Source organism: Nicotiana tabacum, chromosome 18 (assembly GCF_000715075.1).
Source record: "Nicotiana tabacum cultivar K326 chromosome 18, ASM71507v2, whole genome shotgun sequence".
Taxonomy (NCBI): domain Eukaryota; kingdom Viridiplantae; phylum Streptophyta; class Magnoliopsida; order Solanales; family Solanaceae; genus Nicotiana; species Nicotiana tabacum.
The window spans coordinates 17060351-17075180 of NC_134097.1; the positions used below are offsets into that span (position 1 = coordinate 17060351).

The window sequence follows — 14830 nt, forward strand, 5'->3', positions numbered from 1 at the left end:
TAACCTTGTTACCTTTCCCAAGAAAAAAAAAGAAAAACGAAAAAAACATGGAGGAAAGAGAAGAAGAATTTTGAGTTGTCCAAATCGTTACTCCCTCCGGTCAACCCTTAATTAAATGTTGCAGTTAATTTAATATGATGAGTAAAAGATTTTTTAGGAATACGTATATAAAGTTAATTTTGAAAAAATAAATTAAATATTTTTAATTATATAAATAAATATTTATTTTGAACTAAAACAATAAAGCAAATTAGTACTTATTGTGGATCCAAGCGAGTAATATATGTTCATCACCGAGCTTCAACGAAAGTAGATATGATTAAGCAAATTTTAAGCGACAAGCCAACTTTGGACAAATGGCGCCGAATCCTGAGGTGTGAAGATTTTAGACACGAATGCCCCTAAAAGTTTGCTAATTTATAAGCAAATTTTTATATATTTTAAATTGAATACAGTATAGTACCTTGCTAGTTTTATTGTTTTAAAAAGTTTTAAAAAGAAAGAAACTGTACGGAAGTGGGCCTCTTTAAATTAGTTTGTAACGTGCGTTGTATGATTGAGCAATGATATCTGGACATTGAGCGGAGCGTATTGTAAAAATTGCACAGAGCGCTCTATTTGATTGCCCCGTTTAACCTATACCTATTTTTTTAAAAAGTTTTAATTTATATCCAATTTTTAAACAACTTCAGCCCCATTTCTCCCATTCCTCTTCCTTCTCGTCCTTCGTTTTCTTCTTCTTATTCTTTCTTCTGCTACTGTTGGTGCTGCTATAAAACTTCAGTTCATGGGATGATTGCCATAAGTATGTTTATTAGATTATTTAAAAATAAATTATAAATAATTATGTAAGTTAGTAGACAATAATTTGTGAATATTTTCATGTACGGGAAGCTTAAGGTCACACTTAGTGATTCTTTTCATGATAATTTTGTTCTTTTCACGTTTATTGTTTTCAAAATTTAGATTTAGATATTGTTGGCAATCTGATTATTTTATAGTAGTAATACACTAAAAGAATAAGGTGATTATTTATCTAGTATGTTAGAAAGTTTTTTCAAAATTTTCAGCTTATATAGTGCTGAAGTTTTTACAAATGAACTAAATAACTTCAGCATCTTCTGCTGAAATTTTTGAAAAAGATTTATGACAAAACTAATGAATCCAGGACAAAAAAAACTTCGGCTTATTTAGTGCTGAAGTTTTTACAAATGAACTAAATAACTTCAATATCTTCTGCTGAAATTTTTAAAAAAGCTTTATGACAAAACTAATGAATCAAGGACAAAAAAATTTCAGCTTATTTAGTGCTGAAGTTTTACGAATGAACTAAATAACTTCAGCATCACAAAACTTCAGCTACTAGAATGCTTAAGTTCAACAATTACAAATAAAAAAAATTCAGCAAATAGAGAACAAAACTTCAACACTAGAATACTTAAGTTCAACAATTACAAACAAAAATTTCAGCACACTTGATTCAACAATTTTTGCCACTTCAGGCTTGAAACCCGTCTACTAGAATGCTGAAGTTTGCGTGATTGTCTTTGCTACTTTAGGCCCGTATGTTGAAGTTACGCGAAAAAGTGGGTACGCTTGCAATTTTTTTTTCCAAAGCGAGTACAAGTTAAAACGTGAACCAAAAAGCGGGTATAGATGCAAATGCACCGAGCTCCCCCATACGTTTTCTATGGGTTCAATTGAGTTTTAATATTTTAAACACTGAAATATAAATATATATCTGAAAAGCTATTAAAATTTTAATAAATAATAAATTATAAACTTATTAACAAATTATAATATGTGTTTAGTAATAAAATAATTTAAAGTTTAAATCCTAATTCGTCTCTCACTCGCAAAATATTTAAACCACAAACTGTCTCCATCCTAATCAATCATATTCCAACGCACAGCTATGCGACAATGATCTTCTCTTTCAATATTATATACTATAAACATTTTTTCTTTGGATTGCGTGGTTCATAGCAGAAAAAGATAGGATTTGACAATAATTGAATCATATACCACTGGAATATATTAAAACAATAACTTTATTAATGTGTCACCGTTAAAAAACACAATGTATCCCGCATTCATGTAAGGTCTCCATCAAAGATTCTCACCCAAGAGATATAATATAGACAACCTACCATAATATAAGTATTAGTGACTGTTTTCACGGTGCGAACTCGTGAACTATATGTCAAACAGATATAACTGTATCGTTCATCCAAGGCTCTCCTTCGAACGAGTCACTGTTCAACTCTCATTTTCTCTTTTATACTTGAGTTAACAAACTAAAATATTCTTTACTTAAGCTCCTAAACGAAACGAAACTTCCTCATTCAGGAAATTATCGTCTTGTAATTATCACGAAAATTGCAACTAAGAAACTTCCCTCATATATAGAGAAGTTCACTGGCGTGCAACATAATTCTGGAGGACAAAAGGAAAAAGATTATAGATGAGAAGCGCGACAAAAATAGAAAGGAAGGCGTTATAGCAGAAATGATAAAACGTGTGAAATTGTTGATTTTATTAATTAATATGACTCGTAAATCGTGATAAACCACGTGATTTCATGAAAATGATTTTATATTAAAATAGAATATTTCCGATGTATTATATTATGTATTTATTGAATTGATATTTTTCCAATTAATTGGCTTCTAGAAACTTTAAAAACGAAACCCATCCAATTTAAATTTTAAATTCACCTTTAATTTATAATAAATTTCTATAAAAATAATTTTCAAAAACTTCAACTTAACTTCAAATGGTTGGAGAAAAAAACTTAATTTTTCTAAATAGATTTTTTTCCAATTTAACTAAATATTGTCCAAACACTACTAGGAGATATAAATCCTTTTGTCTCTTTGGGAACTGATATAAATATACTATCCCAACTTCATCTCTTCTGCTTCTTCCGTAACTGCCATCAAACACCAACTACCTGAATCACCCACCCCCTACCCTTACCCCTACCCGTACCCCATACCTATGTCCCTACTCATCTCTCCAGCTCCAAATGGTTTACCGGGAACGGCGCCGTCGCCGGAGACGGAGGCAGACGAGGAGTCCCTCACTCGGCCACTACTGCTCAACGGCCTCCGTCGATCAGCATCCAACACCACTTCTCAGGTCGCCATCGTCGGCTCAAATGTCTGCCCAATCGAAAGCCTCGATTACGAGTCTGTCTCCTTCTTCTAAATTACTAAATTATCTCCGTGTGTGTGTGTGCGCGTACGGTGTACCTGGTTATATATGTATGTATGTATGTATGTATGTATGTATGTATGTTGTAATGTGTGTGTAATTTGCAATAGCATACACGAAGTATACATGTTCGTTCGAGTGTCGTTATTCGTGAATTTTAAGTTGCTTTAGTACTCCTTTTTGTTTCAATAGCTATTCTAATTATGTCTGTATCTACAGTTCTACTGACTATATTGTGGAAAATTCAGTTTTTTAGGGGTCCAATTCCATAGTTCTATGCTTAGAAAATTTCGAGTTGTATGCATCATTGGTTAGAGTTTCGGTATGTAACCAGGAGTTTGGGAGAATATGAGAGATAGGAAAGAACAATTCCACAGTTCACAAAAAGAAAAAAAAAAAAGATCACTCTTTACTTTGTGCCCAAGGTTGTGGTCTAGTGGTAAGAGCACGCGATGTGACAAAAGCCTGTGGTCGCCCGAGTCTCGAATCATGTGCCGCTGGCCCTGGGAACTTCTCGGTTATCATAAAAAAAGATCTTTTTACTCTAACAAGTCCTTGTATTTGTGGTGAAAAAAAAAAACTATATACTAGCTTAAGACTCATCTATATTCTTTGAGTTTTGGAAGTCTAGTACAATAATTTGGATTAGATATTTGATATATTTGCTTATTATTATTATTGTATTCAGCCAAATTTGTAAGAGTATTTACATCAAAGATTTGTTTGGTATAGCAAAAAGGAAATTGGATATGGTAAGGAAGATACATTTGGAAGACATATTATACTGGCAGATTTCACAAGAAGGTTTGGATGTCTATGCCTCTGTGCATTTCCTGGATTATATGGATTGAAAAAAATAGGAGATGTTCTGAAGATAAAAAAGAGATGCTCTCTGTCGTTAAATATAGATGTATGCAGAATTTGTACTATCGGATGGAAGGGAATTTAGCTTTGAATTTGAATGATATGCTTAACTTGTTAGAATCTCTGATTATGTTATGTAAAACAAGTCCTACCTTTTGTATTTGCTCACGTACTATCTTGGTACTGTTTTCGAATAAAACTTTACCTTATAAAAAAAAGATATAGTTGGAGCTTGCAAAATAAAGACTGTTTTTTTTTTATGTCGGTAGTGCCCAGCCAGCTCCGTGCACCTCGACTACTTCTACCCAATACCTACTACCTCCCACCAACAAAACTATCGGGTAACCCTGCCCACTAAGGTTTGGACAGATTGGAAGAAATCACCTAATGTTTTGTTTTTGTCTCCACTGGGATTTGAACCTAAAATCTAATGGTTCTCGCCCCACTTCATTGACCCCAAAATAAAGACTGTTTTTAATTCCAGTTTCTTTCTATTTTTTGTGGAAATGCTTCCTCTTTCTTTCCCTTTCTATGATTAGTTTGGCAAATAAATGAAGCCTAATAATGATGATTTTCCTGGTTGAAGAATCTCAGAGAATGATTATTTCAAGCAAGACTGGAGGAGGGGAGAGAAGATTCAGACATTGCAGTACATATTCATGAAATGGATGATGTGCTTTTTCATTGGATTGCTTGTCGGCCTTGTTGGTTTCTGTAACAATCTTGCTGTTGAGAATATTGCTGGAACGAAATTTGTGGTTACCTCTAATATGATGCTAGCGAGAAGGTAACTTCTCTTTCATTCATAACTTTTCATTTAATACCCACCTATGGCTTTGATTGTATGTTGAGATTATTTATTGATATAATACAATATTCCCCTGCCAATGACTGATATCTGCTGCTATTTCATCTCAGTTGAAGTTCTTATACTTCAAAAATATAACAAATTGCTTACACAAGCCTGATATTAACCCTGTTGTTCTTTTAAGTTACTGACTGGAATATGATGTTCATATAAATACTTTTATATGTGTTTCTGGGGTTTAACTATGGAATATGGGAAATAACCCTGTTCTGTGTTCTAAGTTTGTGGAGTGGAATATTTATGATTTCTGTTATATTTAAAAATAGAAAATATTTGATTTTCTTTTATGAATATGTGTTTTGAGGTGAATGATTTGTGAAATATTGGAACAGGTATACAACGGCTTTTCTTGTATTTGCATCTTCCAATTTTGGTTTGACATTATTTGCCGGCCTAATTACCGCTTTTATCGCACCAGAGGCTGCTGGTTCAGGTATACCTGAAGTTAAGGCTTACTTGAATGGTGTAGATGCACCAGCAATATTTTCTCTGAGAACTTTGTTTGTCAAGGTAAAGTGACCTTAAATTGCTTTTTCATTTGAATGCCCTTTTTTTCGTTATCCAGTTTTTGCATTTATCTACTAATGTTTCAGTTCTGGGTTGGTGGTGGATTATATGTTGGGGAATGATTGCATGAGTTGTGGATTATGAGAATTGCATGGTTGATCAATTAATCTCATATGTGGATTTGCATTTCATACTACATAAGTGAGCTCAGAGAGGAGGGCATTACTTTTATTTGCACTTTTAAGGCGAGACAGATTCTGGTTTATGGAAATAATATTTTCACGAATGCTCTTAAGTGATTTTGGATGAGTTTTAGGTTTTTACGAGGTTTAGATAGCAGAGCAACTTGTTTGGACACAAAGCAACTTCTTTGTAATGTGAAATCTAGAGCTCCCTAAGAAACATCCAGGCCTTGATGTTAATTTCCAGCACTAGCATCAGATGAAGCTAGGTGATTGTTATTTGAAAGAGAATTCTGTTCATGCTTAGCCCGAGGGATACATACATTTTTTCCTCCTCATCCTATGCTTCATAAATGTTCTTACATGAAACTTTAATGAACAGATTGTTGGCAGCATTTCTGCCGTATCAGGATCTCTTGTAATTGGAAAAGCAGGTCCCATGGTTCACACAGGTGCTTGTATTGCAGCACTAATGGGTCAAGGCGGTTCAAAGAAGTATGGATTGACTTGGAAATGGCTGAAGTATTTTAAAAACGATAGAGATCGACGAGATCTCGTAACATGTGGATCAGCTGCTGGGATGGCTGCTGCTTTTCGAGCTCCTGTTGGTGGTCTGTTGTTCGCTCTAGAAGAAATGGCATCTTGGTATATTTAAAAAAGTGTACATGCTTTATCTGATTCTTGCTAGACCAAAAGGTTTCTGGGAGATAATAGTCCTTATCGCTATATTTGTGTTACTAAGATTATAGTAGATTTTCTCTCTTGTATGGTTGATATTATGCATGATGTCGATATTTGGACTTCAGCATCCAACAAATATGGCTTTTTGGGATTGCCTTATAGTTGGTGGCTTCCACTTTCTCTTTTAAGTTATAATTTATATCTAAAGGATGGAATACCCTGAAGCAGTTATTGTAGCTCTTCAACAAAAGATGTCGTGCATGAGCTTTGGAATTCTCAGGTTGAGACTGTGGGAGAGGATATGGACTTGCAAAATATCCTAGATTGACAATTATGAGAGAGAGAAGCCTTAATCATTATACCTTAGATTTGTTTGTTTTATCTGAATATCTATTTTTTCCACTTAACTATGCATAAGACTCCCTAATACACCCCAGCACCCAACACACTGCATTTACTTCCTCTGTGATGGAAAGCGGTCTTATTGGGGAATTTGAATATGCTCAGATTTTACTTGATGCAACTGTATATTACCTGATATTAGCCAAGTTTGATTACCAAACATCTGCATTGATTCTTTTTAAGAGCTAGTATTTTTAGTATTATGTTAATTGCTTTGACATCTACATGAGTTGATTCAAATATAGATCTTCAACTAGGAAATGTAGCTGTAGTATTTAAGTATGTATATATTGTTTTTTGAGAAGTGATCTTGTTGAGAATTAATATAATTCTCATACTTCTGTGTGGATTCCCTTTTGTTTTTGACATTGTAAGCACTTCCTTTGTGATGCAGGTGGAGAAGTGCTCTCTTGTGGAGAGCCTTTTTCACTACGGCTGTGGTTGCAATTGTGCTTCGGGCTTTGATTGATGTTTGTTTGAGTGGAAAATGTGGACTCTTTGGTAAAGGAGGTCTCATAATGTTCGATGTCACGTCAGCTAATAGCGCATATCATATCTGGGATGTGCCTCCTGTTCTTTTTCTAGCAGTTTTTGGAGGCATATGGGGAAGTTTATACAACTTTTTACAGGATAGGGTTCTGCGGATTTATAACCGAATTAACGAGTATGATCTTGCTTTGACTTTTAGCTTTTCATATTCTTTTTTCTTCAAGGCATGATAAAGTTCAAAATATTCATGTCGCTCCTTTTTTTTTTTGGGTTTCAGGAGAGGAGCTGCTTATAAAATAGTTCTAGCTCTTGCAATCTCCATCTTCACATCTTGTCTTCTATTTGGATTACCATGGTTGGCGTCTTGCCGCCCTTGCCCTTCAGATACATCAGAACCTTGCCCCACAATTGGACGGAATGGTAACTATAAGAAGTTTCAATGTCCTCCATGTCACTACAATGATCTTGCCAGTCTATTTTTCAACACAAATGATGATGCAATCAAAAACCTGTTCAGCAAGGATACTGATGCTGAGTTTCACCATCTCTCGATGCTAATTTTCTTTATCACCTGTTTTTTCCTGAGCATCTTTAGTTATGGGATAGTCGCACCGGCAGGTCTCTTTGTGCCTGTCATTGTGACAGGTGCTGCTTATGGTCGATTTATTGGGATGATGTTTGGTTCGCACTCGACTCTTAACCATGGCCTGTTTGCTGTTTTAGGTTCAGCTGCCCTTCTTGGGGGTTCTATGAGAATGACAGTTTCGTTATGCGTAATTATCCTAGAGTTGACTAATGACCTCCTCTTGCTGCCTCTAATGATGCTAGTTCTTCTTATATCCAAAACTGTAGCTGATACATTTAATGGGAATATATATGATCTCATAATGAGGTTGAAGGGTTTCCCTTACTTGGAAAGTCATGCTGAACCTTATTTGAGACAACTGGCAGTGTGTGATGTGGTCACAGGCCCACTCCAGCTCTTCAGTGGCATTGAGAAAGTTGGCAACATAGTTCATGTCCTCAAAACTACAGGGCATAATGGTTTCCCGGTGGTGGATGAGCCCCCACTTTCCCATTCACCAGTTCTATTTGGTTTGATACTTCGTGCACATCTCGTTGAATTGCTAAAGAAAAAAGCATTTATTCGAGATCCTGTACCTGCTGGATCCGATGCCTTTAACCACTTTTCAGCTGATGATTTTGCAAAGAAGGGTTTAGACCATGGAGACAGAGTGGAAAATATACAATTGACAGATGAAGAGATGGATATGTTTATAGATCTGCATCCTTTTTGTAACACTTCACCCTACACTGTTGTAGAGACTATGTCCTTGGCGAAGGCTCTTGTGCTCTTCCGGGAAGTTGGTTTAAGGCATCTGCTGGTAATACCCAAGGTTTCTGGGGTAAGAACTGTTTCTCATCTTTTCTCTTGCAAATTCTTTTTTGATGATCTTCTTGGAAGCTATATCTTGTTCCTAAAAATAATTCAGCAGTCAATAAAAGATGCATTAGCATAACCTGAAGTATCTATCTGTGCATTAGTTTATGACTTCGGTACCTGTTTATATTCATTCATGAATGCATTCTTTCACCAACACCTTGTGCTTTTTCAGGTATTTGATATGAAACACTTCTGGTCTTTAAGTTCCTAGTTTTCTTTTTCTTTCTACATCTTGTTTGTTTCTTGCTTCCGTCAACATTAACGTCCTCTTCTCATGGGATGAAGTTTTAACAGTTGCCTAATTGTTAAATCTTAATTTACTATTCCTATTTCATCCACCATGTTGATAATGCAAGTGTTACTTCTTGGAGGGAAATATGTTTCGTAGATCATGTCTTCTATTTATTCTCCCAGTGACCGTATATTCATCTTCTTTGACTGCGTTTAGAAATTGTTGTTCTCTTGTTTGCAGAGAGTACCTGTTGTGGGTATTATTACAAGGCATGATTTCATGCCAGAGCATGTGCTAAGCTTGCATCCATCCTTGGCTAAGAGCAAGTGGAAAAGATTAAGGTTCAAGTTACCTCCCTTGGTTAAATTATTTTAGCGATTACATCAGACTTCTAAAACAGTCCTGCTGAGGTATGTGAATAGAGCTGTACAACATGGCTGCAAGATGCTAAGTGCTATAATTTTTGTTCCATAGTTTCCTTGTCAAATCAAAGATCCTAAGGGTCTTCTTTAGACGGATTCTGTATTTATGTAGCTTCTATCAATCAATTCAGTTATGAATAAATGCTTTCATTTTTGTCATGCTCTTTTTCCCTTTGATTCTACATTGCAAACGAAGCAATGGTGTTCCATTTTTTCTCTTCAGGCTACCATCCGCTAACAGACTTAACAGTCTCTTAAAAATAGAGAAAAATGCTAAGCGGGGTGGGGCGGGTTAAACCTTTTGCAGGGTGAGACTTCACCTACCCAGCTACCCCCCCCCCCTCCAAAGATCCTGATTTGAAGTTCTATATGTTTGTCGAGAAAAAGAACAACAAACCCAGTATAATTCCACAAGTAGGGTCTTGAGGATAGTGTGTATGCAGACCTTATCCCTTCCTAGAAAGTAGACCTTATCCCTACCTAGAAAGTAGAAATGTTGTTTCCGATAGACCATCGGCTCAAGAAGGTTATCTTAATTTTTGTGGGAGTAGGTAGACCTTTGTGGTGCTTATGCTGAATATTAAACAATTGTTCGTTTTCATATTATGATGATTGCACTATGCATTTCTGAAATACATATATCACCGCAGTTCCAATTGCTAAAACGGGCTCCCTGGAAATGTTGGCTCTGAGGTTCACACTTGTTCAATGTTTGAACCAACAATCTGATAAAACATTCAAGGAGAGCACACAAAACTCAGTGAGAAAGTTATTCATTCTTCCGAACCATGGATCAATTTTTATTTTTATTTTTGCTTTTCATTTTTATTTTGGGTTTCACCATCCTATATGCAAAGCTCAGTGCCTGGTATGCCAGGCTTATCTGCCCTGCTAATTCATATTGGCGCTGGGTAGGTACAATAAGAGGGTGAATCGCACGGTAGCTGTTTTCTTTTTCTCGTTTTCTTGTCCCTCTCCTAGTTAACTCACGATCTTCCACAGTATCTTAAAAAGACATTAGTAGTGCATGGGTCAAAATCTAATCACACGTGGATCAACATTAAAAGGAATGGCGAGGGGTCGACTAAGCCGTGGTCGTATTCATAAGACATCATAACAACGAGTATCTCGGCCTCTGTCGGGATCGAACTATCAGAAAGTTTGTATGGTGAAGTATATGTCGTGACATTTAAGGGGAACGACCTAAAAGTACAATTAGCAGATTAGGGTATTCTGGTTAAGGACCGTTGGACAAAAGGGAATACTTACTATATATATAGGAGGTAAGAGAACAAGAAAAGGGGCTTCTCTCCTTCATGAGAAAGAGGCAGAAGAACCAGAGAAGGCTATGGAAGAAAAACAGGAGAAGTTTCGGATCTAGGCGGCAAATCTCTGTGATCCTCCTTCTTGAATCAATAAAGATAGATCCCGCAGCTGTTAATGACATTTCTTCTTTTTCTTATTTATTTTTATATTACAGAACAGTACATCAAGAATGTAAGCATGTCATTTATGTTCGATATCTTTTATAAATCTTAAAAGTTCATGAGCTTGCCTATATCTTATTCTCTTATTCAATGTGCTTTAATCTAGAGTTGATTATCCTTTGCTAGGATTTATCCTCTATTTTCTTATTAATTAGTTTAACAAAAAGCTTAACACTTTTTGGTCAAACAATTTGGCGCCGTCTGTGGGGATTTTCCAGCCAAAATCTTAGTTCCCTCTAGATCTAAAGCCAGTCAGAGTTTCACTTCCCGGTTGTCGTAGCCTCACCTCTCAGTATAAATACCAACTTGAGAAAATTGTAGGCAAGCTTTTGAAATAACCAAACCAATCGGGGTCAAATCTCTACATAAAATCAAAATTGTCTGATATCTATACAAAACCCACCCCTCGCCTGTAGCGATGGGTTTGGCACGTCGTATGTGTACTCAAAGCGGGATCACGACCACTACGCACTTAGCACGTCCGCAATCCTATTTGCTATATTGACGTCATATGCCGTTCTATACTTCCACCTCGTAGGAAAGGACGATAGCCTACTGTATGATTCTTTGAAATAACCAGTTTATCCTACTTTATTTTTGTACCCATATGCACAGTGTAATTTATGTACAGAGTATAACACGTTTCCTTTATCGCCTGCGCACATCGGAAGGGATCGGACATGGACTCGAGCTCGAGATCCCAACGGGCAAGGTAAGTTCAGCCCATAAGAAGCCTAGACACGACTAACGGCAAAGCCAAACGCGAGGCTGCCAAATTTGAAACTACCATTCGAGTACGGAATAAAACGGGTCGCCCTACAGCGCCCTTCTGTCACGACCCGAATTTTCTGCCCTCGGGAGTCGTGATGGCGCCTACTAATGTGAGCTAGGCAAGCTGATTGTTTGAACTAATTACCTTTTTACCCCGTTTATATTCTTTAACAATTATAAAGCAATAACGTGTAGACAACGAAATTTACAATAAGCGGGAGAAAAGCAATAAATTATCTGAAATATGTATCTAATACAACTGTTGGAGCCTCGACCACCCAGAACTGGTGTCACAGTTTCACAAACGATCTAAGACTACTACATACAAAGTCTGAAAGATGAAAGACACACTGTTTCTGAATTAAGTAAATGAAACAGGGATAAAGGTATTGAGGGAGACGTCAGGGCCTGCGGATGCCTGCAGGGCTACCTTGGATCTCCACGTGGACTGAAGGCAGCCACCCAATCTACGGTCCAAAAGCTGCTGCTCCGGGATCTGCACACAGTGTAGAGTGTAGTATTAGCACAACCGACCCCATGTGCTGGTAAATGCCTAGCCTAACCTCGACGAAGTAGTGACGATGCTAGGACCAGACTACCAAATAAACCTATGCAATTCAACTATATACAACGGAAAAGAAGAACAGTAATATACAGTCAAGTATGAGAGGGGTAATATGCTGCGGGGGAACTATCAATTTAGAACAGAAAGACAACAGGTAATTGAAAGAAACAACATATCTCAGATATCAACAAAGAATCAGAAATCAATAAGTGCACGACACCACCCTTCGTGCTTTTACTCTCGTCCTTACCAAAGCAATCAAGCAATGAAAATGTACACGACATCACCCTTTGTGCTTTTACTCTCGTCCTCACCAAAGCAATCAAGTAATGAAAATGTGCACGGCATCACCCTTCGTGCTTTTACTCTTGTCCTCACCATATAATCAATATAATCGGCACGGAATGGTACATCGTGCGGCACGACATCACCCTTTGTGCTTTACACTCTTTCCTCACAAATCATACACGGCATCACCCTTCATGCTTTAACACTCTCTCACCAAAATAATACACGGCATCACCCTTCGTGCTTTAACACTCTGCTTCACCCAAACAACAATCACAAACAATAAGGCAATGGAATAAATGAAATTACAATAAGAATCCTGGCAAGGGAACAATAGTTCAATAATCAAATCCCGGCAAGGGAACAACATCATAAGAAGCATCAACATCCCGTCTAGGGAGATAACATTAAAAGTAACGATATCCCGACAAGGGAGGCCACGTAATAATTCTCTTTTTTTTCTCACTTTTACTTCACAACTTGAGACAATGCTCTAAAAGATTCAATTACCACTTATACTTTCACGTTTCATTATACAACTTGAGCCAACGCTCCTCAATGTTCAAATGTCACAATTATTTCCACAAACTTTGCCCAACAATAGAAATCATCATCAAAGCATGAATAATACAACGAAGTCATAATAATCACAATATAAGACTCACGGGCATGCTTGACACTAACGTATAGATACTCATCACCATGCCTATACGTCGTACTCAACAAATACCACATAGCAAATAGGACTCAACTCCTAATCCCTCAAGCTAAGGTTAGACCAAACACTTACATCGATGCCACGAACACAATTCAAGTATCTACTATCGTTTTACCTCTTGATTCAACCACCAATTCGCATATATCTAGTCACAAGTTACTTAATTACACCAATAAATGCTAAATGAATCAATTCTAATGCATGAAAATGAGTTTTCTAAAGTTTTACCCAAAAAGTCAAAAATTTCCCCCGGGCCCACATGGTCAAAACTCGAGGTTCGAACCAAAACCAGATTACCCATTCCCCCACGAACCCAAATATATAATTTATTTTGAAATCGGACCTCAAATCGAGGTCCAAATCCCCAATTTTTGAAAAACCTAGGTTCTACCTCAAACACCCAATTTCCCCCATGGAAATCATTGATTTTGAGTTGAAATTATGTGAAAAGATGTTAATGATTGAAGAAAACGAGTTAAAATAGACTTACAATCGATTTGGAAGAAGAGTTGCCTTTGAAAAATCACCCAAGAGTGTTTTGGTTTTGAAAGAGTGTAAAAAATAAAAGATTTTTGGCTAAGTTATAAAATTGCAGATTGCAGATGTCGCAATTGCGACCAGGGTTCGCAATTGCGAACCCAGAAATCTGTTACCATCGCATTTGCGAACATGGGTTCGCATTTGCGAACCTTGAGGAAAACCAGGCCTCTTCGCATTTGCGACCATTTCTTCGCATTTACTAATAAGGCAGCCCAGGACACTTCTCGCATTTGCGATACAATGCTCGCATTTGCGAGCCATGCGAAGCCTGCAGGCCTGCAACATACCAGCAAATTCCTAAGTGAAATTTTCACTTCGTGGCCTATCCAAAACTCACCCGAGCCCTCAGGGCTCCAAACCAAACATGCACACCAACCTAAAAACATCATACGGACTCGCTCGTGCATTCAAATCACTAAAATAACATCAACAACTATGAATTTAGCATCAAAATCATGAAATTTCTTAAGAACTTCAAATTTTCCAATTTTGTCAAATACGATCCAATTCACGTCATTTCAAGTCCGTTTCTTACAAAATTTCACAGGTTTGACTCAAATCATATATAAGACCTGTACCGGGCTCCAGAACTAAAATACGGGCCCGATACCAATGGTTTCAAATATAAATTCTTTTCTTTATTTCATAATTAATTCGGCAAAATAATTTCTTTCAAAAATTCATTTATTGGGCTTGGGACCTCAGAATTCGATTCTAGGCATACACTCAAGTCCCATATTTTTCCACGGGCCCTCCGGTATCGTCAAATCATGGGTCTGGGTCCGTTTACCCAAAATGTTGACCGAAGTCAACTTAAACTCATTTTAAAGGCAAAATTCATCATTTTCATAGATTTTCACATAATGGCTTTTCGTCTACGTGCCCGGACTGCACACGCAAATCGAGGTAAGACCGAAAGAGGTTTTTAAGGCCTCGGAACGTAGAATTTACTTTTAAAACAAGTGATGACCCAACATTCTCCACCTTTAAAACAATCGTTCGTCCTCGAACGGACATAAGAAGGAAGTACTTGAGTCGGGGAAAAGATGGGGATAACGGTTCCGCATATCGGACTCGGACTCCCAGGTCAATGCCTCAGCGGGCTGACCTCTCCACTGAACATGAACAGAAGGAAAACTCTTCGATCTCAACTG

At 37.0% G+C, this 14830-nt stretch overlaps 1 protein-coding gene across 2 annotated transcripts; it reads left to right on the top strand.

The window, feature by feature from the left end:
• Nucleotides 1–2889: 2889 nt before the first annotated feature.
• Nucleotides 2890–9449, top strand: LOC107790981 (putative chloride channel-like protein CLC-g). Of its 2 annotated transcripts, none has more exons than XM_016612958.2 (7): nt 2890–3191; nt 4667–4867; nt 5281–5458; nt 6020–6282; nt 7115–7384; nt 7487–8615; nt 9126–9449. In XM_016612958.2, exons 1-7 carry the CDS (start codon nt 3001–3003, stop codon nt 9258–9260), a joined length of 2367 nt encoding a protein of 788 aa, XP_016468444.2. In that variant the 5' UTR covers nt 2890–3000; the 3' UTR covers nt 9261–9449. The 2 variants fall into 2 exon arrangements, with proteins under 2 accessions (XP_016468444.2, XP_016468446.2); XM_016612960.2 differs by having other exon boundaries at nt 2891–3191; nt 4675–4867.
• The last annotated feature ends 5381 nt before the right edge of the window (nt 9450–14830 follow it).

What these genes read in the sequence shown, in the direction of transcription:
- LOC107790981 (XM_016612958.2), top strand. Translation starts at nt 3,001, where the DNA reads ATGTCCCTACTCATCTCTCCAGCTCCAAATGGTTTACCGGGAACGGCG. An exon ending in ATCGAAAGCCTCGATTACGA is followed by an intron (nt 3,192 to 4,666) that starts GTCTGTCTCCTT and finishes TCCTGGTTGAAG; the next exon opens with AATCTCAGAGAATGATTATT. An exon ending in AATATGATGCTAGCGAGAAG is followed by an intron (nt 4,868 to 5,280) that starts GTAACTTCTCTT and finishes ATATTGGAACAG; the next exon opens with GTATACAACGGCTTTTCTTG.